Below are 27,477 nucleotides of genomic sequence, written 5' to 3' on the forward strand. Positions count from 1 at the left end.
TGTTAATTCAACAGAAAGTCCGACATAATTAAATCTGAACCTATATGCCAAATAATGCGTTTAACTTGTTAGTTAATGTTATTATTTTTATTTAAATGTATGAACTGCACCAATAAAGCTTGTAAATCGAAATAGCCATACCTCGATAAGAAGCGGTGGGTGTGGAATCAGTTTCTATTGTTTTCTTACCATTTCAGAATCCAAAACTCGCCAGCTAGATTTTTGCAGAAGCACTAGATGTCGCTATTGGCTCACAGATTTCAAATCGCCCTGCCTGCGTAGCTGAAATTCTTCCATAATTTACTGCTTTAATGTCTTACGGGCATTTTACGGCATCCAACGAGTTTTAAAAATATATGTTGTTATATTGTTTTAACTACAATTGTTCACATTGGTAATGTGCATGATCGAGTTGCAACACAACCACGTAATTTCCCGTGGTAGTCTAACTATGGTTTGATTTTGAATGTTTAGATTACATTATTTATTCCGATAATTATTCAATGCGTAAGAAGTCATAAAGACCGTTTCACAAAAAAAAAAAATAACCTAGACCATAACGTAGATTCAGTAATATTGCAGTTAAATACTATGTATAATACCGTTGTGGTTGGATTGTAAAATATAATTTTGGAAACGATTTAGTCTTCTTTACCCACCATGTTCCTAATTATATATTTCATTCCAATAAGTTCTGCATAACTTTTATAGTGGACAAACCTCTAATAAACAATTGTGCCAATATTCTAAATGAATAGTATGCTATAAATTGTTTAAATAAAATACGTATGCACATATGATGTTTAAAACACTAAGGATTTTGTTATTGCTAGATTATGTATTGTTTTAATATCCAACCTGGATATCCATTGATGTCTATAAATTTTAGTGGGCCTTCTCTCGTATTTCACGATGATGTGTAAAAATCGTCAGTACCGCCAGAGAACTCATACGAGTCAGTTAGGCCGCGGCCTACATCAGGCGTAGCTAAATAAAACACGGGAACATTAACGTGTCAATTGAAGTAACGAGGGATGTAATCTGTACTTTTATTAACTCCTCACTCCTGATTTACTACTCTTTCGCGCAACTCAACAGACTCGGGTCAGCAACGGCAGGTGTACGGACGGTGTAGGACAATGCATACCTGCATGTTTTACTCAGCTCCTGGAGTAAATTGACGTTAATTATTTTTTAAACCTGATAGTCGACTGCAATTTTTTATTCATTCATTCTTTGTGGGTGTATGTGTGTATTCAACGCCGTTTTTGAATTTGTATTAATGTATTTTCACTTCTCCCGCATACTATAACTGCCGTGTTTTTGAAGGTAGATGCCTTACTACACTAGTGTGCAAGAAGCCAGGGGGGGGCAGATGAAGGTTGGTGTAGAGACGAGCGGAGGCGGGGGTCAATGTAGTGAAGGGTGGTTGGGTAGGGAGCAGAAAAAAAAAAACTGAGCGCGTGTGACTCTGCCGCCGGAGCTAGCCAGCTCTGACCGTAACACACATCAACCCAGCACGCCGTGTGTCGGTTCTAAGACCGCAAACAGTGAATAAGGAGACACAGGGAGGCTCGCGTGAGAGAAGAGAGAGAGTGAAAACAGGCAGTCATCTGAGATTGTCTAAACAACCAGCGATTTGCCTTCTGGCTCCGGTTGATGTGTCTTTGGTGTGTGTGAAATTTGGGAAATAACTTTAAAATAAATTTACTACCGGAAAGACATACCAGCCTCTTTTAATGCAAACAGAACATGAGTTCCTATTTCGTTAACCCTCTTTTCTCCAAGTACAAAGGCGGCGAAACGCTGGAGCCAACTTACTACGACTGCCGGTTCCCTCAAAGCGTCACCCGTGGCCACACACTGGTGTACGGACCCGGAGCGCCAACACCGGCTTTTCAACACCCTCCCCATCACGTCCAGGATTTTTTCCACCACGGGACATCGGGAATCTCCAGCACCGGATACCAACAGAATCCCTGTGCTTTAGCTTGCCACGGAGACGCCACGAAATTTTATGGATACGAAGCCCTTCCGAGGCAATCACTTTATGGAACCCAGCAAGAGGCGAGCTTAACGCAATACCCAGACTGTAAATCGTCTAATGGCAGTAACCCCGGAGAAGGACAAGGCCACTTAAATCAAAACTCGTCTCCCAGTCTCATGTTTCCTTGGATGAGACCCCACGGTTAGAATTCTTTTGTGTTATTGTTTTCTCCTGTCCATCTGTGTTGTGTGAGATAAAGACATATAGGAAAAATAGCGGCGGCGAAAAGAAACGTAGTCATTGGGTCGTTTGTTAAATCTCTTTAACCATATTTTCTTTGTTAAAACACGTTGAACATTTGGAATTCAAATTTAGCTTTTCCGAATAAATAAAACACTATCGGAACAAAACACTGGTGATCTTTAGTCACCAGTAGCCTAAATTTCTATTTTAATTGATGTTTCCATCCAGATCTCCTGTATCACTTTCACAGTGGAAAAGTGAGGTCCATTCATCTGGCAACAGCGTGGTTTTCGGTAGTTAGTCTGGGTTGTAGGAACACCCCTGCAAAGACAAAGAGGAAACGAAGCAGGGTAACGTTAAATGGGCAACTGCATTTCAGGTTATGGTTAAATTAGAACACTTTAAATGCCTTATATTTTAAAAGCTTCCTTTTCTTATGCCTTGCTGGGCACTGCCAGTTTTTAGAGATTAAACACACGAATATGAAGCAGTCGAAAGCCTGCCGATTGTGAAATCTAACAACCGATTTCATAATGATTGAACCTGGCCGTGAGATTCTTATTTTAGACAGAATTCGTTTCTTTGTCTTCTAGCAGATAAAGAATACGGCCACGCATTCTGCATAGAAAATCTATATCATACATCCGTTCATTCATCCCATAGAAGGTCATTCTTGGTGAAAGACGTGTAAGAAGCCCTAGTCGAGTTTAGGCTTGATAATTAAAGTCTCTGTTAAATGAAACCGCTATGATATAAACACTCATTGAAAAAAAAAAAAATTGCAAATGACTGAGTAAAATTACATCTCGCCACCATATCGCCTTAAGTTTGCCTATAATCCCACAAAACCACAACAGTCAGCGCATAGCCCAAATATTCAATTAGACTGTTTTAAGCACTGGGTGCTTGCGTTTGTATGTTTACGTTACACGTTAATTTTCGTGACGTATGCGTTTACATTTTCCTTGTTTATTGAAGCTGCAATCTGTCCATTTCATTCGTTAATAACTGTTTCCCTGTCGCTGTTGTTGAAAATTATAAGCGGCCATTAAGTACTGTGCCGCGGAACATACATTATACGTTAATATGCATCTCACATAACCTGCTCATGAATATGTTTCACCTCACAATTGTAAACGCACAAATACATCTTTCACTTTAAAGCACCTGGAAGGCGCAGCGGACGACAGACCTACAGTCGATATCAGACGTTGGAACTGGAGAAGGAGTTCCTTTTCAACCCTTACCTGACACGCAAACGACGGATTGAGGTGTCCCATGCCCTCGGCTTAACTGAGAGACAGGTAAAGATTTGGTTTCAGAATCGACGGATGAAGTGGAAGAAGGAAAATAACAAAGATAAGTTTCCAGGCCAGAGAACAGAGGCCGAAGAGGATGCGAACGAGGACGGCGAAGTGGATGAAGGAGAAGAGAAGGAACCGGTAGAGGAAGCAGAGACCAAGGAGTAATTTAATGGCCTTTTTACGACTATACGACTCCGAAAGAAAAAAACACTGTGTGAATGGGACGATGAACAGGAAAGGCCGACGATATAAACTTTATGACTACAGTTTTATTGAGTCAATAAGTGAGAAAATCCTACAAACTGTCAAAAGCACTTCTTCCTTCTGGCCTATCTTCATGATGGGAATAAACATGCAGTAGACGCAGTAGAATAGCTCATCTGGTTTTGAAATAAAACCAACGTTTTCTGTTTAAGAAAATGCAAGAAAATATCTATGTTTTCTTTTTAAAATATATATGCATATATATTCTGTTGGCAACAGAACGTTGGGCCGGTGAACAACGGACGTGAATTATGAATATGTCTTGCTTCTAAATCGGTCAGAGCGAAGAAAATTTAAATAAATTAATTAAATATGATTACCTAAGAAGCACGTATTGTTGTAGTTAAATCATATGCTTAATTCTTAGAATCAATTAAGACCAAATAGAACTGGGCTAAGTTTCAAATTAGCATAAAATAGGAGAACCAAATTCTGAAACTAAATTCAAACCCAGCATCTAAAGTATAAAACTTAGGCCCTACATATATTTCTGAAATGCATTAAATGAAACCCAGTTGACTGTCAAGTATTATTTCGTTGCGGACAAGGCTTCATTCATTGTGATCCTGTATAAAGTGATACGTATTAGTAAAGTCTTCTGTAAGCTCAAACACGCATTAGGTATTTTTTATTAAACAGAGTTTAATTCGTGGTCGGTAGTACTGGGGATGTCATTGTCATTTTTTTATAGCTTATTTAAAGGGAAATACAATCGTCTGAAAACAGCCTAAATATGCTACCTAACTGGGACAATTGCAATACATTTTTAAGAGAGTAATTTCAGAGTGTTTGTTTTCTCTGTTAGTATGAAGCCCAATAGCTGCTTTGTAGGATCCATGAGCAATAGATGAACGTGCGCTTTAAGCCAGCTACCGTAAATCAACTGATATTGCGCAGGAGTTCCTTATATTGAGGCCAATTGTATGCAATAAGAACAACAACAACAATAATAATAATAATAATAATAACAACAGCATAACCAACAACAACAATAATAATAGCACAACCAACAACAACAACAATAAAAATAATAATAATAACAGCATAACCAACAACAACAACAATTATCATAATAATAATAATAATAATAATAGAACGGGCTGCTTAAAAATGTTTCATTTTCCCCCCAACAACTTTAACTGCCTAATGACACCGCGCACATTGCTGTGTAGATTATCATGAATACTACTTTGAATTTGGTGTGTCAGGTACTTCATTGTGACGATGTTCTAGGCTAGATTTCAGATTGCACTGATATAACCTGCAAGATAGTATTGGTATTTATAGCTGTTAACAATGTGCTTGTTTTCTTATGTTGTTTTTATTGTTTTGTGTTACCAAACGATTGTTGTTGCGACAACACTAATAAATAAATTACTTCCCATTTTCAGTTGTATTCATTTCATTAAACAAACAATGATGTATATGATAGATTAACATTTTCCGGCCAGTGTTTTAAAGGCGCGACACCACACTTACAAAAGCATGCATGCACCAAAAAGACAGCGGCACAGAAAATTCTCAATGTTAGCCCTTCACAACTGCTATTTTTTTGTAATTATTGTAATTAGTTTTGTTTCTTATCATTCCAACTTTCTCTTTATCACTAATGAATAAATGAAAAAAAAAATACAATGAAAAAATACCGAGAAAAGGTTGATTTTCTGAACACAATATAAAAGATTCCGCTGAGTCGCCCACTTTATCCAATTTACAGTAACTCATTAATAAAAAGAAAAACACAGTCATAGTATTTAGGTTTGTTTGAAAAGAGTCTGAGATGCTTCGTGAATCCAGCATTTTGCTGATACTGTCTGAGGTTCCCAGAAAAGGGTTTGTTGATCTCGCCCAATTCACAAATGGGCAATATTACCACAGACTGAACAAGCAATTTCACGTTGCAATTTCATGGAAAAAGTCGGTCAGTTCGACTTCACGTTCACAAATACCGATGCCGTTTCATAGAAAATCATGGCCACTGACAGCTCTTTCGATACGTATCATGCCAATTGTACGAGAATTCATGTTTACAGGGTGTTTGTAAGTGTCCTGGGTATTCATCTTAGCAAAGTATAATAAAAGACTAATGTTTTAACACCTCCAAAGCTTTGAAGTCAACTACATAAATAACAGGTTTGTTTTCGACCTATTGTTAAAAGACGGGCAATAGTCATCATTTGGATCCACTTCTGCGTTATGCAAATCATATCAAAAAGCGATTTTTGATGTCTGCCCATATTTTGCTGTTATATGCTATATACACCTGCTACCATATAATATACTGCATTGCATTTAAAATACGACATTATAAATGTTATAATCCCAAAGTTACACCTTGTTCCTTGATCTTCACTTAAATTGAGCGTGCGCTTTCATCAAACTCTTTATTGTTTTCGTAATGTTGTATCAACTCATTGTGTTAAAAACTAAAAAATGTATCAACTGAAACAAATTATACTTTCTAAGCACATTAGTTGACCAAACAGCTGCATTATTTTTGTTAATTTATAGTGACATTCACAGTGCATTTCAAAATGCGTTTCTGTAGCCTTAGATTGAAAAGGAGGAAATATTCACGGTGCCGCTCACATATGGGCGGATGACCCTCCCGGAGTATGAAATGGTCGCTGAGTTAATACTTGACTTCCATGCATGCAGAAGAAGCACGTTTCTCTAGCAAATTCAGCTTTACTTATGTCTTTAGTTATGTAAGTAATAACGTACCGCCAATGTTATGTTTGTTGTAGCATTACTTTTTTATTAAAAACAGAATCCCATGGAGCACACTCAATCTGTAACCATTCGCCCTACTGTAAATCGCTTTGGATTAAAAATAGAATAAAATATAAAACCTTAAATGTAACTGAGCACTGATGAATTGGGATTATACCGGATGTGTGTTTTTTAATCTTAATTGCCAAGACTTCACAAGTGATACTAAAGCCAACCACTGAATTTTATTTATAAATAATTCAGATAAAATCACATTAACAACATATACCGATGGGGGTGGTATGGAGGCTTTGTGAGTAGCACTGTTGCCTCACAACCCCAGGGTGTCAAATCCCACCTCTGCTCTGTAAATGTGGCGTTTGTATGCTCTCCTGTGTCACGTGGGTTTTCTCCTGCTGATTGGCGCATGTGTGTGTATGTGCCAAACCCAGGGTGCTGCCCAGCCCCCAGCTCAGTGCTGCCTGAGAGGACCTACAGCCAATAACAATCAGCATCGGGCACGGGCCGGGTACATTCATGACGGGGTGCTAGTCCATAGCAAGGAATATCTATCTATCTATCTATCTATCTATCTATCTATCTATCTATCTATCTATCTATCTATCTATCTATCTATCTATCTATCTGTCTGTCTGTCTATCTATCTATCTGTCTGTCTATCTATCTGTCTGTCTGTCTGTCTATTTACTTACTTACTTAATACGCCAATACATGGATTGACATCCCATGCTGGATGTACCTCTTCCTTGTATTGTGTGCTGTGTGTCTAGGCTCACCACAATATAACAATGTAACAAAATAAATTACATTCTGACATACTTAGAAATTACTATAAGCAGGACTGTATGGATTACAGTCAGATTATCTTTATAATCAGAAAAACAGGAAACTTTCCTTTTCACTAAATTTACATACTTTCATCTTGAGTCATTAAGATAATCATGTCAGAGGCTAGAAGCAGGAACGAATGGCCATGGTGGAATTTGCCAATATAATAATAATAATAATAATAATAATAATAATAATAATAATAATAAGTATTATTATTATTATTATTATTATTATTATTATTATCATTATTATTATTATTATTATACAGAAGTAACACAATTATTTATGAAGTGTTGATAATTGATTTTTTTGTAGGTTACAAATGAGTAAGACATTTTTGTAGCTGTATGAATAAAATGTCAAATCTCATTACAGACTCTAAGATAATGTCAGAAATGTATCAGAAGACTTTCACTGTATTATTCCTAAATCATCCCAAAGTAGCTTTGGGATTGAATTTTTTAATCCTGAAGAATAAAGATTTTTGGGATGGTCTTCTGTTTATAGTAGATTACAGTCTCCATATCAGACCACATTTTCACTAAATTTGGGCATTCTTCACCAAAAGCACAGCACAGGTTGTAGAAGTAATGTGGACTGTAGGGGGGTCTTGACTCAGTATGGTTTTGTTTAATATCCTGATACTGTCTTTTGGGATGGTACTCGTTGGGTCTAATGAAATTACAATTTATTCTTTAGAATTATTTCCCAGGTTGCTCTCCTTTAAGACATACTCACACACACAGGGTGATGCTTAGGGTCTGAGCACAGGGTCAGCCTCTTATCCAGCCACCTTGGAGCATTTCTGCAGGGTTAAGGGCCTTAATGAAGGGCCCAACTGCCACGAGACAGTCATAGCAATGGGATTTGAACTGGTGACCTTGCAGTCACAGACACAGAGGCCTAACCTGCCTGAGTCACGCAGCGCCCAGCGGACAAGCTGCATTTCAGGGGTTTTCCAGCAACATTTTTTGACTTAAGCACATGCATAATTTTGTATAAATTCAAGGCAGTCATAGTTTATGCATGAAATTGTAGTCGTGATAATAGTGTTACAATGTAACAGAGAAACACTCATAACAAAAACAACAACAGCAATAATATTAATTGTTGATGTCGTTAATGTTGTTGTTAGTATGGATGAATTATTATTTTTTTATTAGTTTTGTTATTTAATTGTTGAGTAATAATATTATGGTGTTGATGGTGACGTTTATATTTTGATTTCGAAAACGTTTGGAATGGAAATGCTTAATGGCCATAACGAAAAAATATATTTTTGTTAGTTTAAAAAAAATAGTGAATGTAAGTTTATAACGTGAACCATGGCAGTCTCTGTCTGTGTGTTACTATGAACGAGATTTTACTACAGATGTCCCGTCGGGGAAAGTGCTTTATTGGTAACATAGTAATAAAACGAGACTTTCTGTGGCTCTGACAATTGTCCGGAAGCATTTTCCAGCCTTCTGTCGTTCGGTGTTATACTATCGCAAAGAGACCACGTCCCGTCATGACTTAAGTATACCAGCAGTAAAGTTTATTGGCGGTGTAAACTCCGCGGTTGCGTATCCGGATCTTTTTTCCCTATTATTTTAAACAACGAACGCCTTGGGGCCGAAGTCTGCTGGAGTTCGTGTGCGTATTGTATGTATTTTTTATATAATATAATATAATATAATATAATATAATATGTTATTAAATAAATTTCTTGGATGAATGTGTAATAGTCATATATGTTCAGAGTCTGTTTAAACGACTATCTGCAAAACGTCTTATTAAATTAATTCGTAATTAATACAGATCTTGTTTAAATGTTGCCTCGTTGATTTAGAAACAAATTCCGTAATAATGGAATTTGTAAAATTATGAAAAATATGCGTGATAATAATATCTGGAAAAAACTGGTATTCTCTCCCTGATGATACAGCATACAAAACTCGCGTAACTTAAAAGATACAAGATGATTGTTTTCGTTTATAATATCCTACCTTCCTCTCACATTCACTATTTACTGGTTTACTAATGAATTTATTTGTAATTTGTTTGTATTGTGATGCTTCGCACGGAGTGAGTTCGATAAGTAGCCTAATTGACAGATGCGTAATGTGAAATTTGAATGTATGGGTCACTGATGACATACTAACATATTCATATTCACATGTCCATATTTTAGGAGTTTCTGCTATGTTGCTTATTGTATTTCAGTGTACATTTACGCTTGAGGGCTATGCTGTTCTATTTAGAAGAGTGAGTTTTATTTTTTTTAATCATATTTTCTTCATATAACCTTTCTGACAACACTTAATCTACTCTTATCAACATTAAATAACAGTAAATGTTGCGTTTTTAAACGAATGCCCCGTCCAACTTACTCAAACCAGGAAATAGACTCAATAAACGTATGTAACATTTAACCCTATATCGTATAAAAGGACTACTCGTCATATAAATAAATATATGTATTGCCGTAGTGTTTGACAATCTACAATTGGGAATCAATTCTCTTGATATTGCAGCAAATAGTACAACAGAAAGAATGAAATCATTCTGAATTGTAATTCCTTTGGATGAGAGAACTAAACCTCATTAAACTCATTAAAAATGTAATGCAATTGTGCAGCAAAGGCATATTTGACCGTCGTGACAATAACTGAGACCATACGTGAAAAATCGTACCATACAATACAATAAATCCATGTCCTCTGTGCATTTTAATATGACCATACTTACAGGGGACTAAGAAAAACTACACAGACCGAGTTTTCATTTAAAGATATTTTAAGGAAGCATTGTAGTTATTTAATGGTGATTATATCCAAATGTTTTAGACAATACAAATAATAATTTTGAAACAAAAATAAAATAATAAAAATCCTTAAAAGTTAAAAGAAAGTACTTTAAATTTTTCTACCACATGTTGCCGCGAAATTCTGTTATGGCTGCATGTGGTTCGGGCCGTTTTGTTGTGAGATATCTGCAGTGCTGGCTGATGCCGTGCTCTTACAAACATTCTCCTGTGTGGTTTATTTCTCACCCATAATGTCATGTGTACAAATGAAGTTTGAAGTTGAAATAATTACTAATTACTGGTTTGACTTAATTGTTACTACTAGCTACAAAGACTGATTAAACTAATTCTACTATTACCAGCACCACTCCTGTAATTATTATATATATATTTTTTGGTATCGAAATTTAAATATTAGGTAACCAACTGGGTGATGCTGAGGCAAAAGTAAAAATCACCGTAATAACATCATTGTACTGTAGTTATGTAGTAGCCTCGTGCATTTTATTGGAGTTGCATGGTAAACATAATGTGTGCCAACGAAGATTCTCAAATAAAGACCGCAGAGGGAAAAAAAGAGGTAACGGGAGATCGACATATAGAGGGAGAGAGACATTTGTGCGCAACACATTCTTAGTTGTTTGGGCGAAAATTTACAGCTAAGTAATAAAAGTTTACGACTGAGACTGTTCCGCGATTGGCTGATGCGCGTCACATGCTCCAGCCTCCATGAACATGAACTTTATACTGTTGTCTTTCCTGTGGATCTCACGTTCTGTCGGGCTGCAGAGCTAGCGGAAGCAAAGAAACTCGACTAAAAGGTTACGAAAGCCCTTATTTTTAATTGCTTTTCTGTGTTATTTGGTGGTCAGGGATTTGCCGTGAACGTTCTTCGTATTGGACCCTCTCTAGATTGCTACTCGGTTTGTAACACCCAGCAATAGCTTTATGACAGTTCTGCTTCGTATTTACCCCTAGAGGCGAGACTGCTTAGTTGTGTCTCACGTGGATCCGAAAGAGCAGCGGGTTGTAAATACTACTCTCTCGAATTGTTTTTCCGCGAACATTTTGATTACCTGCTAGATAAAGGATGCCTTTATGCTTTATGTACCGCTGAACTCACCTTCACCACCACTGGCATTTCTGCTGGACCAGGAGAAGTGCGTCAATGGCTCGGCACAGAGACCGCGGGTAAGACACGAATTCTTCCTTCCTCATTGGCTTGGATGTTTATCTAACAGACCGTGTCCATGAGAGGTCGGTTGCAGTCGGTTTTTTCCAACTACTCCTCCCACCCCACCTTCCCGTTGTGTGTAATAGATTTTAAAAGATCTGTCAAAGATGGGACCCCATATGGTGTAGAGGGAAAAACTGAAGTGATTCGAAGCGAATGAGTCATATCTTTGGAATTTCTTTTATTGCGTGCCTGGAATTTTGAAAGTCACGTACGTGTATAGTTCAATAGTATGAGTTTATTGTCACGTTCAAGAAACCGCGTACCATTTTTACCCTTAATGCAAAGACTTGTAATGCAAGCATTTGGTTATATCAATATGTGAAGTAAGCTGTAGGCCTCAATGAAGAGTAATAATGGCAGTATTATAGTCAGGGTGCTAAATGTTGGTCTGATGTTTATGTTTCCAATATGCTATGTATCTTCTGTTTTAAAGGCTGCTAGGGATACTGACATTTTAAAATGACCTACCTAAAATTATATGCGTCTGTATATAATTGTAATTTCATGAGCACGACCAAACGTAAGAAATGTCTTTTTGTTGTTGGCTTAAAAATTTAAAACAGCAAACTGAGAGTGACGGGAAATTATGTGTGACGACTTGCTATGGAATAAGAGGGACATTAAAGCTAAAACTATATATTTCTGAAAATAGGACTGTACTGTAACATACCAGGTGACGCAGACTTGTGAAAAAAAACATTAATTTAATTTACCAGTTATAGATGTTTAAGAATAAAGAGTAAAAATTTAATAGACATTACTTTGAGCATTCTGGATGAGAAGCCGAAACATTGTTCGGATTTGTGAAACTATACCGTGTAGTGGCTTGGCGCGAATAGAGTAAAACTGAAACGTTATTTTCTTTCTGAAAATGCTGTAATGTTTCGATGTATATGCTGATGATTGTAAGACCTTAGTGTTATGTCCGCTAAAACGATTGCTGTTTGTTCAGTCGGTCATATCAGCATCGCTAAACATCCGTACATTTTTGTGTATCTTTGAATTTAGGGGGTATATGAAGTAAGCCGCACAATTCATAAATGTCGTGTTTTTTATTATTTTTTTATTATTTAATACGTTATCACGTACGTGTACGCTTTCACCTAAAATGCAAATTTATACCATATCTGGATACGGAAGTCAACACCGCCCCCTAGTGCCCGCTTTATACTATAAACACATTAAGTATTCATGAAAGAGCGGAGTAGGTGACTCCTCTGATTCATCTCACGAATAGGCTTATATTATTATGTGTGCACGACACACGGCTATTATGAATAGTGAGCTTCTGAAATAGTGAGCAAATGAAGTAGTTCAAGTGGAAATTCTGAAATGCTGAAAAACGTGCATACTAACATGTTGCCGTTTTTTTAACAGAAACAAATCCAATTAATAAAACAATTGCAATGCATTACTTCAGAATACATTTTAGTTGTTATAAATGTGGCGTTAACGTTTGATATTGACAGCTGTGTGCTTTCTCGTATCTTTCAGCCATAATTCAGTTGATCCTTGGCTATGAGTAAAATCCTTTGTTTTTTCTTTTTAATTTAACATATAGGAATTTCGAAGTAAGATTAGAATCAGCCTTTAAATCTAACAGCAATATGCAGAAATGCCAGACATAAATTACTTTTAGTTAAATTAACGGAATCGAAATGTTTAAAAACACAAACTCGATCAGCATTTACGTAATACAGAGCAAGACGTCAAGGAATATGCATTGAGCTGCCGTACTGCCCTGTTCCAAGTTTAAATAGCGAAGGCTGATGTTCAGAGACGGGCGGAAGCCATCGTAGAATGTTTCATAGATCCTAAAACACACAAACATACGCAGCTTAACGCCTTGACTATGGCGCACACATTAAGCATTATATTATTTCCTGTCCTTTGTTACTTTCTGTTCTATTTCTTTGGATTCTTAATTGGTATTTTAAAAGAACAAGTATATTTAATTTAATTGACCAGCACCGAAATAACTTGGAATTATTTTATAGCAATATCTTATATTGTGGTGCCTATCCTAATCATTTAAGCATTTTACAAGCACTTTGTTTTAATAACAGCGTAATTTGGAAATAATTTTGAAGTGCAACAGTGCTTTGTGGTGTGGTGCTCGAAGAGACAGTTCTGTTATTACCTGCTTCGTAGTTCGTAGATTCAAACCAGAATCCACATAAACTGCCATCAGCGCTGGGCGGATATATATTTTAAAACATCCCGTATACCTGGAGCAAGAAACAGGAAATTGTATGTTAATACAACAGAGAACAGCTGTAATAGTAATAGACAGATCCCGAGTTTATTTTAATGCTTGGTTTCCTCATTATTTTAGAATAGGTTGTACTGCGTTTGATCGTGTAACGTTCAAATGAATATGTGCACGCGCGCGTGTGCGTTTGCGTGTGTGTGGTTACACACCAGGAAGCAGCAGGGTATTACCACACTTTGTACTTTATTTGTCATTTAAATACCAAGCTCGTTAGATAAATAAACGTACGATTGACTGTCGGATATGAAATCGCAAAATGAAAATAATTTAATAAATAATACATGCTGAAATATGATAAGGCTCTTTTGCGTAGTAAGTAATCATCGAAAACTGAATTAATATTTACGACTATATTTTATAACTATAGTTTCTAAATACATTTCCGAGGCGGGAATTAGTAGTAGTTCCAGAGAAACCATTCTCATCATCACTTCACATACTGACGATATCATTAAGACAAATATAATTCTACCCTTGCATCACCAAATAAAACATATTTCAGCTTGTTCATCGTTTCACTTTCTTCTGCTTGTTTTGCACTTAGGTTGTATATATAAGTCGTTTTCACCAACACCATTAACAGCACTCAAGCGAGGGCAATAAATGAGGGATCCCCAATTTGAGAGATTGTAAAAGATCTGAAAGCGCTCAGAGGCCTAGATGAAAGCGCATCGGGTAAGAGCCAGGAAGCCAAGAAGATGTATGAAGAGTATTAAGAAGTGTAGGAGGGAACGAGGGGGAATACACTTTAAAAGTAATTTTTTAGCCCCAGGAAGTATCTATTTCAAACAAATCAGAGGTTACAAAATGGGTATGATTGAACCCAGGCCCCAGTGACAAGATTGGAGATCAGAGATTACAGTAATTGCTATATCTGTTCCATCTTGCTTGGGATTCCATCAGCGGTTTGAAAGTCAACACCAGTTAATACAAATATCATCTCGACCATTCAGTAAAACGAACATTTTTAGCGTTTAGTGATTTGTTCATTCACTGAGGATTTTTTTTTTGTATCAGATTCTTGTTTTCCTTCCTTCAGCTCACCTCTATGAAGTGTGATTAATGACTTCTGTCATATTCGATTATTACATTTCTTACAGAATTACAACTCGTCTATAACGTCGTCTTGTTAGCCTACGAGCAACAAGGACGAGTTGGCCTGGGTCTTCTCTCAAATATCTAAGGAATCTTGGAACGCTGGTGCATTCCATACGACTGCTCTTTGAAACTCATTCCACATCCCTCCCAAAATGTACGGAGACCTCAGTAACAAAACGCGCCAAAGACATTGAGCCACATTACCATATTCATCTATACATTAATTAGTTAGTAACGGATTCCATATATATATATAACAGTCACATTTTGGCTCCATCAGTCTTCGCTGTACATTCCATTGATTCAAACCACTTAATCCTCTCACTTTAGCGTTAGTTAACCTCACAGTTACGCCGTTTGTTCTTTCACAGTTGTTGTCATATGGCATATATTATTCTGGGGCCAAGTTTTGGACACCATTGACTGCAGCGGTCTTTCTAGATCAAACCGCATTTCCATACAGCGATTTCCAATCCACATCCGCCGTTAAGTTGTATGCTTCATATTAACTATAGGTATTTATAAACTTACTCGCAACTATAAGCACCCTTAAATTGATATGAAACGTATTTCAACACAAAGGCTATAGGCTTTCAGCAGAAAGGTATTTTATGGTTATTTTACGGCTGGTTGTAATATCAATTTAATATTAACATATCGCGTTTTGCTTATTTTGCTACGGCTATTAGGCCTATATTTCATATGAAATTTAGCAGTGCACTACGTTACGTCTTTTATTTCTCAGAAATAAGCAGCTTTAATTATCATTTGAAAAACATTTGCCAAGAATAACCGTCCGTCTTTTGTTATTTTTGTAGTTTTTTGCTGTCTTTTTCCGAGGAAAAACGCGTGTTTGGCATGTAATATTCTGTGATCAGTCACTTGCATGTCTGTATTATTTTTATTGCTCGAAATGTTTACATGAATTTTTGCAGCGCAAAGAGACAAAGAAATGATAATATACTTAACTTTGTATCATTTACAGGTTTCTGGCTTACAATATTTCTGCAATAGGCCTACATTTAAAAATTGCGATGTGTATTTGTTTGTATTCTTGCACAAAACCGAATAACTTTTTATAGTTTTATTTTACGACTAACGCGTCTGCAACCGCAGATGAGCTATGCGAATATATTGTACAAAATGCATCTTTAATGTAGATTTCTCAATAAAGTACCACGAAATGTTGATTCTTACATAATGAAAATAAAAGAGTAAAGGGGATAAGAATTCTAAAAATATATTAATTGTGCATCGATTTCCTGTTGTCGGTGTGTTAAATGCGAATCCGTATTTGTTTTGTCCTTCAGACGTGGCACAGCGAACGGCAAGTTGTTACAAACATTTTCTCAGTTATATGCAACTGAGCTTTATTTATACCTTATTTACAATCTGCGATTCAGCAGTCAATGGATATTGATTTCAAAAGGAGCTTAAAGGTAATTCGCAGGTAATGTATAGGCTGAACACAGTCCGGGATCCGTGCCATACCCTTTCTTTACCTCGGCTGCCTCATCCTCCTTCTTCATAATTTAAGCATGAAAAAACATTTTTTTCTTGTAAATAACGAAGGCAAATACTTAAGTACGCAAGTGGTTTAGTTTTGGTATTATGTGTTCATTAATAATTATTTAAACGTTAGATCCAACTATGGATAATGTATGCTGTAAAACATCATCGTGTTAAAAGTAAAATAGGTATATCTCTACGTATTTCACTGTACATGTTCCTGTCTTTAAGTGAATTCGGCTTTATTCAAAATGCAAGGGTTACTTTCAGGAAAATATAAACCCCCCCAAATTTTTTTTCCCGTTTTCCTTCCTACTCCGCTCTTTCAATTGGAGGAAAGTGATCAGCTGACACTGTCAAATTGTCCATCTTGGAGCGAAGCCCTTACTATAACATTCGGGCAGTGAATCTTTGCTGTAGCCCTGAAATAAAAACCAAAAAGGAATCGTAAAACGGGCGTCAACAGAAACAGCCAGAGTAAGATAAACAAACAGAGAAAGGAAGTGAGAGTCAAAGGTAACGAAAAAGGGTGTGAACGTGGGAGAGAGGGAGCGAGGTGAGGTATGAATTCGTATTTCGCGAACCCGTCGCTCCCATGCCATTTAGCTGGTGGTCAAGAAGTCATACCTAACGTGCCCTTAAATTCGACCACCTATGACCCCGTCAGACATTTCTCGTCATATGGGGCTGCCGTGGCCCAAAACAGGATATACTCTTCTCCTTTTTATTCGCCTCAAGACAACGTTGTATTTGGATCAAGTCGGGGAGCGTACGAATATGGATCCAACATGTTCTACCAGGAGAAGGATGTGCTTCCCAGCTGCGGGCAGACCGGCGTGGGGCTGAACACACAGGGACAAGACTGCAGCTTAGAACAAGTCCGCGCGGCAGCACAGGAACAGAAAGGAAATATCCAAATATATCCATGGATGCAGAGAATGAACTCGCACAGTGGTAAGTGTCACAATTCAATGAGATAAATTATACAGACTGACCTATTTTACGATGGGCTCCACACACTTTTTTTACTGCACCATAAACCATTAACTCTTGTGCTGCCTTCCTGCCTTAAAAATGTCCTTTTGTCTGTATAGGAGACCACTTTAAAGTATGGTCTACACCACGCGTGCAATAAATATGCATTTTTTAAATGAAAGTACTGTAACCAGTTTTACCAATTAATTAATTTGTATCTATTCCTCGAAATGCTACATGTAGTAAAGATTTACAACATGTTTACACTTAGAGCACATACCACGAGTACCTGTTCGTACGGTTGGGTAATGCTGTCTGTTACTAGGAAACGAGTGTAAGACTAGACTGCGATTTCCCCAGCCGGCAGAAGTAGCTATATGAAACGTAAAAGCATTTCAGCATTGGTTGAAATGCGAGTTGTTGTTTTTTTTTTTTTTGATTTTTTTTTTGCTATGGGCATTGGGATTAAATGTGTGGGATTAGAGTGTTTGAAAAATGACCTTAATAACCTAACTGTCTTTAAATTTCTTTTTTTTTTATTACAGGCGTCGGGTACGGGTCAGACAGGCGACGAGGGCGTCAGATTTACTCTCGTTATCAAACTCTAGAACTTGAGAAGGAATTCCACTTCAATCGATACCTAACCAGGCGCCGGCGTATTGAAATCGCCAACGCTCTTTGTCTAACAGAAAGGCAGATCAAAATCTGGTTTCAAAATCGCCGCATGAAATGGAAGAAAGAGAGTAACCTAAGCTCTACTCTAACGAGTAGCATATCAGCTGGGGTGTCCCAGGAAACAGAGAAAGAAGACATTGAAGAGGAGGCAGATGACGCGAAGAAGAAGGACTGAAACCCGGATCTTCGTATTCCACGTATCGGTTAATGTAGCTGTAACTGAACTCGCTAAGACAAAATTTTTGGTACATACATAACTTGTAACTGCATGGACGTTGTATGCATATATATGACCCTTTGAGTTTTCTCTTCGTCATCCACTCTCTCGCTGTCTCTCTCTGATCCCACAAGCTCTCACACGCATTTGCACTTATATTCAATTCTGATAAAATATGCCTTGAAAAAAACCCTCCTACTGTGGAAATAATTCTACTGCTGACTACTTCACATGTTTTCACGTGTATTTTAGTAAAAATCTTTCTTTTTATTTTACTCAACTACAATGGCGCTGTCGCTCCAACGTGTCTGTAAATAAATGTCCTTGTGTCTGTCAATAGGTTTGTATTTCTGATGAAAATCCATCGTGTGTAAAAACACACGCATGGTCATTCCGAGAATGAAGGCGTGAATGCTTTACATTTCCTGTGAAACACGAGTAATTTCATGTTTTCGTATATTGTGTTAACAATGCAGTTTGTTCAAATGTTGAAAAGTTTGTCACGGGACGGTCTATACTACCTGAACTGTACATATGTCTGTATATATGAAACACACGCCCCACCCGTGAGTTAGACCATATTATTCAGGTTCTCTTAAGACGTTAATTATGCTGTACTGAGTTAAAATGTGATACAGTACAATATCGCACTCTTACTAATGCCAAAATTTAGAAATAAAACTACCTTTATTATTAGAAATTTAAATTATAATCTTATGGTGTTATTCAGTATTAATAAAACCATTAGAATCCCAGCGATTGTCCGGTGGTGTACCTTTGTATAAATGCAAGAAAGGGAAATAGGTCTACAGCGCATTATTACATTCTATGCAAAATATTTATATTTGCACAAATTTATTTTATGGAGTAATCATGACAATTACAACGATAACAACAGTCATATGTCGTAAAGACAACACATATCGTGTTTTAAAACTTACACACAGTTCAAAATAAAGTAGGCCTATTGAAGCATAAATTAATAAAACCTAGCATGAAGACATATTTTAAAGATAATTAACAAGGAACTTTGAGCGTAAAATAAAATTAAACGGATGATATCGGTAACAAACGTATGATTTGGGTGTATTAACAATGCTTTAAAAAGTACATCGCTAAGGGGCAATTCACTAGATGTTGTGTCTGGGTGTTAGAACAGTTCGACGATATGCAAAGGTTTATCATCACGTTTTAATAAAAAAAATAATTTTCTTTCCTAGTAGCCTATATTCGGATCAATAAAAACATGAAAACAATAAATCATGTCTGTCTGAACGTTCTTTTCAATTATTTTCAATTCTTTTACACTAAGGGCAATTTTTGCATTTTAAAAATCGTTTCTAAAAACAAACCACGATGTTTCTAAAGCCTAAATAAGAGGCAAAGGGTTGGTGGTTTTTAATGCCTGAGTACTGTGTTGCGCTTCGATTAAGTAGCAAGTAGCATGTTGCAAATTTTAAAAAAAGAAATGGCCTTATTTTGGCAAACCGATAATGTTTCTTTTTAAACACTATTCATCTATCATCACATGTATTTATCACAAGGATGAAACTTAATAAACGCCAAACGAAATGGCTGACCCCCATCTCTGTGTATTGTTGCTAATGGTGTAACACACCAAGTGTTGGTGTAATAATAATAATAATAATAATAATAATAATAATAATAATAATAATAATAATTCCCTTCATGTTTTAAGATTGCCGTCATTTTAGCTGACAATCGTCCGTCTGCAATAGTACTGCTTCAGTGTTTTCTTTTTTTTAATAGGCCTACATTTAAAACTACCTACTTGTCTATATTTTAGGACACCTCCAAATTTATTGTTTCAAATCTCAGTCCAAGTTGGAGGTTGTGAAGACATACTTTAACCGCATGTCTTGGCCCCTTCCCCCCTTGGGTAACTGTGCAGTGACTACGTGACCGCGCTGCCCTCGAGCGGTAGCCCAGCATCGCCGAACCCGAGCTCCCGGTAGGGGTTGTAGGATACTACGCGTTTTGGCCCATCTTGGACACCAGATGACGCTCTCGGCTCGCACTCCAACCTTTCTCCGCACTCGCCTCGACTTGGTCTCCTCCACCAAGTTATCAGACACGTTTCTTTCATCCATCAATAAGCTCCTCGGGGGATCAAGACAATTTATGACTGGCCAATACGGGCACGTGATTCTATTAAAACATCCCATATTTGGGCAGTGCACGTCGAACCAAGAAAAAAAGAAAATGATCCCCCCCCTATAAATCCTGGTCTTTTTTAGGACAAAGGCCCCTTGAACTTCCAAAGAGCTACAAATCAAGCATAATAAATAATAATAACAGTTACTTGCTGATCATCGGTTACCGTGATTCTTTAAATTATACTTTTATATAGACTCATGGTTATCCCAAATTAAATGCTTCTGTTTTTTATACATTTTTTATTCTTAAATAAAATGAGCTCTTACGTAGCCAACTCGTTTTATAAGCAAGCCCACGAGGCATCTGCCTACACCATGCACGGTTTTGGCAGCTATGGATCTCTCTCTGAGCTCCATGCATCCAGTTACTGTTACAGCGGGCTTGATCTCAGCGGATCCTTCACTCCGGCAGCTTCCTCGAACTCCCACAAACGGGAGGAGATGAGCGTGAATCTGCGCGGCAGCCCAGACGCCCTGCCGCCGCGGCCGCAGTCTTGTTCGGCTTTAAGCTCCCCTAGGCGTGCAGTGAGCGCGAACGGGCAGCGCGCTCCCAGGCTCGGGCTGTTCAGTCAAAAAACCGAGGGAGACACGGAGTTAAGCGACAAGCCCGGCGGCAAGACAAGAGCAGACGAGATTAAAGTTGAAACCATGCAAACCGTCCAGCCAATAACACAAGCAAATAACTCGAGCCAGCCTCAGAGCAGCCAGCAGCAGCCGCAGATATACCCGTGGATGACAAAGCTGCATATGAGTCACGGTAAAGTGTTACATTTTCGTATTTTTTAGGCAAGAGGAAGTGTGGCTTTTCTTCTGTGTAGCCCCGTTTTACCCTCTGTCTTCATTCCTGGTTTTCTTCTTCAGTTTTATAGGCCATACTGGGGGAAATAATAAAACTAGGGGTCGTAAATTTTATGACAAAGGCATCAGTTGCTCGTAAAACTGTCCTGTTAAGGCGAAGAGGCGATCCACGTTCAAATTTATGACAGCATAATTGGATGAAACTAAACTCGCAAACAGCCGACAAACAACGTATTTATGTTAGAACATTTAGTTGCCTTAAACGTGAATTTTGCAGTTAGTAATTTAGTAGTAGTAGTGTTGTGAAAAACGTAACTTTTGTCATTGCGATCCAGCACTTTTTTTTTTTTTTTTACCACAAGCGGGTAAGTATAGAACATTTTTGGTCGATGCCGGATGAACGTGCTGCCCTTGATTTGAACTTTTCACCTCGAAATCTGCTGGTGCAGATGAACAGTCACTGTAAGGTCATTCACGAGGCGACGCTGAAGATTATTATTATTATTATTAGGTAGCCTATATTATTATTTGCTACTACTACTATTTCTTAAAAGTCTTGTCGTCTGTACTAAACTGAAATTCGCTGTCAAGATTTCCAGTTTAAAACGCCCATTGATGTGTTGCACAGTTTTTTCCACAAATGTTGTTCCTAATGTTTTAATACTGATGGATTAATTTCTTGTAAAACGTTTTATATAGCCCGTTTTACATAATATTTATTTATCTATTCAACTGATTCACGTCACATTTGCAAGGTTTGCAATTGTAACAATGTATATAGTGTGTATGAGATGTATCAGGCCATTATTCCTGTAAATAATTATTTATATGAATTGTCAATCGGCTACAATGTAACAGTGGTTAAGTCTATATATGGATTTTCTGCATATATGTAACAAGGATTTTAGAAGCACAAAGCTTTTGGATGTGCAGTTAGTTTCCTGTTGTCTGGTTGACTGCATCTCATGGTTGAGGAAACTTTTCTCTTCTACCACTTCAGAATCTGACGGTAAACGGTCACGGACCAGTTACACCCGCTACCAGACTCTGGAACTGGAGAAAGAATTCCATTTCAACCGGTACCTCACCCGCCGTAGGCGTATCGAGATCGCCAATAGCCTCTGTCTGAATGAGAGGCAGATTAAAATCTGGTTCCAGAATCGGCGCATGAAGTGGAAGAAGGATTCAAAGCTGAAAGTAAAGGAATCAATGTAAAAAAAAAAAACAGTGGGGATTGCTTTCTGGCTTTCTAATGCCTATAGGAAGAGCGAACGGAATAAACGAAAGTGGTGATGAAACAGGAGGCCAAATCTTCCAGCACTCAACACGTTCCTAAAGCAGTAACTTATTCGATATTTTCACGTTTTGGATATGTATGTGTAAAATATCTTTATGTGTAGCTTATGTGTGCTTCCGTTATTGTTGTCATGATTATTTAACTATTCCAGTTGTTATTTTGTGACGTTACATGTGTTGATGCACACAGTAGCGGTGAGTATTGTGGGGGGGGGGGGGGGGGGGGGGAGGGGTAAGAGGCCACACCCAGATTACTCGTGAATCTGAGTGGAAATGGATAAGATCACTAAGAACACATTCTGAGTTCAGGCATCCATTAAACTTTCAATCTATATTTTTATATATGTAACCCTAAGTATAAAACATAACAGCAGAGGATATTTAGCAAAGCCCCCTAAGGGTTTAAACGTTTTAAATGTTCATTCCACAAATTGCCATAAAGAAGAGTGTAAATTCAATTAAATGAACTGAGATCGCAAATAACATGCCAGTGTAATACAATGGTCAAATAATATTGGATGGTGCATTAGAGAAATTCACTGCACTGCTGACGAAGCGGATGGGAATCATTGAAAATGTGACACAACAGTGAAATTAACAGAATTTAGCTGCTGAATTCGCCGCTTTTGGGTCCATCTTTGTTCTTAGTTATTTCTAGCACACAAACAGGCTACAAATGCAATGGAGTCAATCGAATCATGCTTAATCTTCTGATGTTCTCTAGACGTAATTGGTCAGAACCCCGTCTATAAAGTTTTTTTACTCACCTCTTATTTTTCAAGGGCATTTTGCATAGTTTTAGTTAATTAATAAAATAACAGGTCGTGGTCAATATGTTTTCTCGCTTGAAGGGGTTGAACCAACTTTTTTTCTCCTATGAAAGCAGTTGTGTCTTCTGTTGGCATTACCATGAGGTCTATCAGATGACCAACCATTTCCTACGCATTTCATGTATTCTATAATGTTATAAACATAATTTTTATGTCAGGTTGACTTGGGTCGATATAGAAGGTTCTTTTTTTATTTTAGAAATTACTATATTGCTAATATATCGATATAATTATATGGATTATTTATATTTTTTGTTCTGCTCTGAAATTCTCTGTTGTGGAATTGGAGATACTTGTAAAATAAGGTGTGACTACGGAGACATTTAAAATACAGAACACATTTGTTAGGGATAATGCATTGTTTACATATACACTCGCTTATGTCCATCCCTGAACCGTTTTCTGAGAACAAGGCATGCTGGAAGGAATCGTACATTGATTTAATTTTGTATATTTGTGTAATACTACAAATAAAATATGCAGTATTGTGAGTTACATTTGTAATCTGTATATTTTGTTCACATTTTGTTCACAATTAGTATTGTTCTTATTTTTTTAATTGGAAAATATAGCATACAGCTATACCTATTGCACAGTACTACTTGGTGTGAGTGTTCACACACACACACACACACACACACACACACACACACACACACGCACGACCACAAGTAGCAAGTAACTGTTATTATTATATTATTACATACACCCACATATACCCAGTACAACCTTCATTTCCAAGAAAATGACGAAAGTTGTCATTTCGCCAAACTAACGCGAATTTTTATTCTGATAATTACTGATGAATGTCATACTTTTAAAATAACAAAGTATAGCGTTTGAAAACCATATTGCTGGTGTTGAACACTTTAATGGGAAAACGTATGACAGTATTGCTGCATCGTTTCAGGCTGTTCACACGTCCAAGCGAATGACTTACAGTCAGCCTAAAGAAAACCGTCCATAAAATTTAATAGTCTCGATAAAACTCAACAACGTCTCACCCTTTCGCAATAAGCACAACAACTTCCTGTTTTCAACGATTCGGGAAAATGGTAGTTGTGTCAGGGGAACAAAACTAATTATTTTAGTAGTCATAACTGTGCGTAAAGATAATCTTCGAAAATGTAAATCCGCTTTATAAAATATTGTTTCAAAGTGATACATCTTGAATAAAATACCTAATAATAGGAATGACTACAATGTAAAAGTAACCTAACGAAAAAAATAAGTACTCTATCAAGTAATTCTGAATGACAAAAATAAAACACACTTGTTATGACTTTTGATCACAATATGATCACTATTGTACAATAAAGTAGTATTACTGTATAGTATGGAAAACTATTCTGTAGTACAATACAAAAAATCTACAACATCGAATATTGCTCAACTTTTTAATATAACGGATAAAATATTTTGGATACTGCAGTATTAAGTAGCATTATTATCTAATATAAAATAGAATGGCATTCTCCAAAATATGGTCCTCGAGAATGTTACATAGGTTGAAGTTCCTTTGATACATTAGAAATGTGAATTTTGAGAAATGATTTCAAGTTTGGAATGCGCGTAGTAAGATACATCAAATCAGACGATAAAACATACATTTCTGAGTACCTCTTTGTACTGCTCGAGCAAAACCGACAGGAGTCTTTATGGTACAAAGTCTCTAATGATTTTTCCCTACGTGAAGTATTAATGTCAGTATTGACGCAAGCACTTTGAAAATAATACATTTTAGAATAACATTACAGCAGGAGGCCATGAACGGAAAACCAACAACGCCGACATATTCTCTAAGTTTCCATTACAGTGGCCGAAAGCCACAGGTATCGCAGTGATTAATTATTCATGCTTATTATTTTCTCTGTTTAACTTTTCTTTCTCCATAATCTTCTGAATTGTTTTCACTGATGAAAGATGTTTATCCATTAATGTTCTCCATGCAGTCCAGCCATTAATTAATTAATCCTAAACTCAGATGACATTTCATTTGATTCTATTCCTTCGAAAGGAAAATGGAAAGTGACTCACCCTCCCGGATCGCGTTCTCACATTACAGTTCCCCTCTGATAAAAGTACAGTCTTAAAACAAACTCTCGGCAATCATACAAACTTTTGGTCTCAACAGCGAAGAGAGTGTAGCTTTTATGGGGAAACCCTTTTCAGTCTTTCTTTTCTTGCATTTTGAACTTTTGAAGGTTATTCATTCCAAATGCCTGAAGCGGGATCGCGAGTGGCTCAGGGGGAACACGTGGTGTCATTAAAGTGAGTTTTATGGTTTGGGAGAGCTGACAAACCCTCAATATATTTACATCATATATAACCGTAACTGTCCGGAGTCGCAGCTGCTGGCTCCCCTTATCTGGGGGAGAAAGGGCGCGAGCGGTTTAGTGGGGATTACGGCGCGTCAGACTCTGAAGGCTGGTCGATTCGGCTCACATAAATGGATCCCAAATGATCGCAGTAAGTTCATAATCTTGTTTCTCTTGCTTCTAATGAAATGGATAGCGGCCTCTATAACACTCTGGGGTAAAATTAACGTTGAAATTAAATGTAATTTCCTTGAAAATGTGTTTATGTTCAAGGTTGTGAGATTTACGCCATATTAAATGCTTATGAAAATACTTGTAACATCTCACTTGAAAATATCGTTGAGCTTCCTCTTTTAATAGTGGTAATTAGCACGTATTTTGTAAAAGATCCGCCATTTATACTGTAGGCTTATACGTTAGGTATAAGGCCTCTAGAAAAAAGAAATTAAAATTTTCAGTGTTAGGCCTATTTAGTTTGATTGGATATTTAAAAAAAAAAAATCCGAGTCATAATCTTAAGTCGCACAATGTTTTGTGCAACTTGAATTTGTTTAGTAACCTTATAATGAATTACCATTATTTAGCTGTTATCCAAAGCGAATTGTGCTGAGTGTTTGCGTCGTGGACGTGGATTCGCTGTTGCCTTTCTCTTTAAATACCTTGTCAGAGGTAGTTCGCGGGCCGTTTTGACATGGCAACCGAGGCCCCTATATCCGGATGAAGCAAATATAGTGTCTACTAATTTTGTTTTCGTTTTCATTTCTTTTCAGATGATTGAAATGTGTTGCATCTAGAACTGTAAACTGCATTCTGTGGAATTATACTTTGATTATTCGATGTTTACAATTTAATGTTTAATGTGCGTAGACATTTTCCTGTAAATAAAATGTAAAATGCATATTCCTAGCACTTGGACATTTTTGTGCGTCAAGGTGACTAAATCGTAAGAGCTGGCCTTTGTTGGTATCTTCGTCATCATCTTTGTTGTTGTCGCTTTTGTTGTTAGATGTAGGAGCTGTTAAGTTGCTGAGATCGTCATATATGAGCCTGAGTTCAGTGGTTAAGTAGTGAGAGCTCCTGCCATTACAGCATAGGCAGTATCAGAAATCGCCGAACACTAGTGGTGCCAAGTCAGTAGACGAGCAGAGGAACCAGGACAAGAAACACCTGAAATTCATTGAATGTGGTTTGTTTGCTGATTGTGTGAATGTGGTTTGTTTGCTGGTTGTGTGAATGTGGTTTGTTTGCTGGTTGTTTTGATGTGGTTTGTTTGCTGGTTGTGTTCCTTGAACTTGTCTGCCCCTGATTTTACTCTTTAAGCACAACTAACATCAGAATCATATTTATCAGTTTACTTTGTGGTACTAGAAAAAATCATAATATCCATCCATCTTTCCATTCATCCATGTATTCATCTTCCTAACATTATTTTAATTCAGGATTTTACCGAATATGATGAGAGCTTTTTTTTGCTAAATGAATTATGCAGTGAATCTTCTGTAAGAGTGACTCTGTGTATGAAATGTATCGTAATGACTCTGTGGAAAGAGTCGTACTACTGCATTCTATAAGGATGACTGTGTGGATATAGTTGTGGTAATTCTGCATTCTGTAAGGGTGACTCTGTGTTTTATGGTAGTACTGTGATCTGTACAGAGTGACACTGTGGATGAAGTAGTGGATACTTCTGTGGATAGTCGTAATAATATTGTGTTTTGTAAGGTTGCTTTTGTGGATAGAGTGTACGGTAATACTGGGTCCTCTAAGGAAGACTCTGTGGAAAGAGTCGTGAATAATATTGCATTCTGTAATGGTGACTCTGTGGAGAGAGTTGTGGTCATACTTTCTTCCGTAAGGGCGATGCTGTGGATGACGTCATGGGTAATCCTGCATTCTATAAGGGCAATTTTGCGGACAGAGTTGGA

At 37.2% G+C, this 27,477-nt stretch overlaps 4 protein-coding genes and 1 long non-coding RNA gene across 6 annotated transcripts in view; 4 read left to right on the forward strand and 1 right to left on the reverse strand.

Annotated features, from left to right (window-relative positions):
* The first annotated feature begins 487 nt into the window (after nucleotides 1–487).
* Nucleotides 488–5,182, forward strand: LOC111837136 (homeobox protein Hox-C8a-like). Its single transcript, XM_023798980.2, has 2 exons — nucleotides 488–2,188; nucleotides 3,395–5,182. The coding sequence occupies exons 1-2, from the start codon at nucleotides 1,753–1,755 to the stop codon at nucleotides 3,697–3,699; spliced, it is 741 nt and encodes a 246-aa protein (XP_023654748.1). The 5' UTR covers nucleotides 488–1,752; the 3' UTR covers nucleotides 3,700–5,182.
* On the reverse strand, nucleotides 2,293–25,485 carry LOC111837139 (uncharacterized). Its single transcript, XR_002836581.2, has 4 exons — nucleotides 25,272–25,485; nucleotides 13,528–13,615; nucleotides 11,274–13,201; nucleotides 2,293–2,551 (listed from the first exon to the last, which is right to left on the reverse strand). It is a non-coding gene; the product is annotated as an uncharacterized lncRNA (long non-coding RNA).
* The window catches only part of LOC111837138 (homeobox protein Hox-A3-like), a 59,743-nt gene continuing 43,136 nt past the window's right edge, over nucleotides 10,871–27,477 (forward strand). Inside the window, exon 1 of one of the 2 annotated variants that reach the window (XM_072702263.1) lies at nucleotides 10,871–11,341. In XM_072702263.1, coding sequence (XP_072558364.1) covers nucleotides 11,249–11,341 — 93 coding nt within the window. In that variant the 5' untranslated portion in view covers nucleotides 10,871–11,248. Of the gene's footprint in view, nucleotides 11,342–25,483; nucleotides 25,704–27,477 lie in introns of those variants that run through there. The other variant, XM_072702264.1, reaches the window with a different exon arrangement.
* On the forward strand, nucleotides 15,665–19,393 carry hoxc6a (homeobox C6a). The gene is made up of 2 exons (XM_023798981.2): nucleotides 15,665–17,220; nucleotides 17,787–19,393. Exons 1-2 carry the CDS (start codon nucleotides 16,830–16,832, stop codon nucleotides 18,089–18,091), a joined length of 696 nt encoding a protein of 231 aa, XP_023654749.1. The 5' UTR covers nucleotides 15,665–16,829; the 3' UTR covers nucleotides 18,092–19,393.
* Nucleotides 20,377–22,373, forward strand: hoxc5a (homeobox C5a). The gene is made up of 2 exons (XM_023798979.2): nucleotides 20,377–21,067; nucleotides 22,109–22,373. The coding sequence occupies exons 1-2, from the start codon at nucleotides 20,527–20,529 to the stop codon at nucleotides 22,321–22,323; spliced, it is 756 nt and encodes a 251-aa protein (XP_023654747.1). The 5' UTR covers nucleotides 20,377–20,526; the 3' UTR covers nucleotides 22,324–22,373.

This window comes from Paramormyrops kingsleyae, chromosome 18, assembly GCF_048594095.1.
Source record: "Paramormyrops kingsleyae isolate MSU_618 chromosome 18, PKINGS_0.4, whole genome shotgun sequence".
NCBI lineage: Eukaryota > Metazoa > Chordata > Actinopteri > Osteoglossiformes > Mormyridae > Paramormyrops > Paramormyrops kingsleyae.

Bases quoted from the DNA above. Each gene is read 5' to 3' on its own strand.
- hoxc5a (XM_023798979.2), top strand. From the start codon at position 20,527: ATGCTTCTGTTTTTTATACATTTTTTATTCTTAAATAAAATGAGCTCT. The intron at 21,068-22,108 runs GTAAAGTGTTAC...CTACCACTTCAG, and splicing joins AAAGCTGCATATGAGTCACG to AATCTGACGGTAAACGGTCA.
- LOC111837136 (XM_023798980.2), top strand. From the start codon at position 1,753: ATGAGTTCCTATTTCGTTAACCCTCTTTTCTCCAAGTACAAAGGCGGC. The intron at 2,189-3,394 runs GTTAGAATTCTT...TTCACTTTAAAG, and splicing joins TCCTTGGATGAGACCCCACG to CACCTGGAAGGCGCAGCGGA.
- hoxc6a (XM_023798981.2), top strand. From the start codon at position 16,830: ATGAATTCGTATTTCGCGAACCCGTCGCTCCCATGCCATTTAGCTGGT. The intron at 17,221-17,786 runs GTAAGTGTCACA...TTTTTATTACAG, and splicing joins GAGAATGAACTCGCACAGTG to GCGTCGGGTACGGGTCAGAC.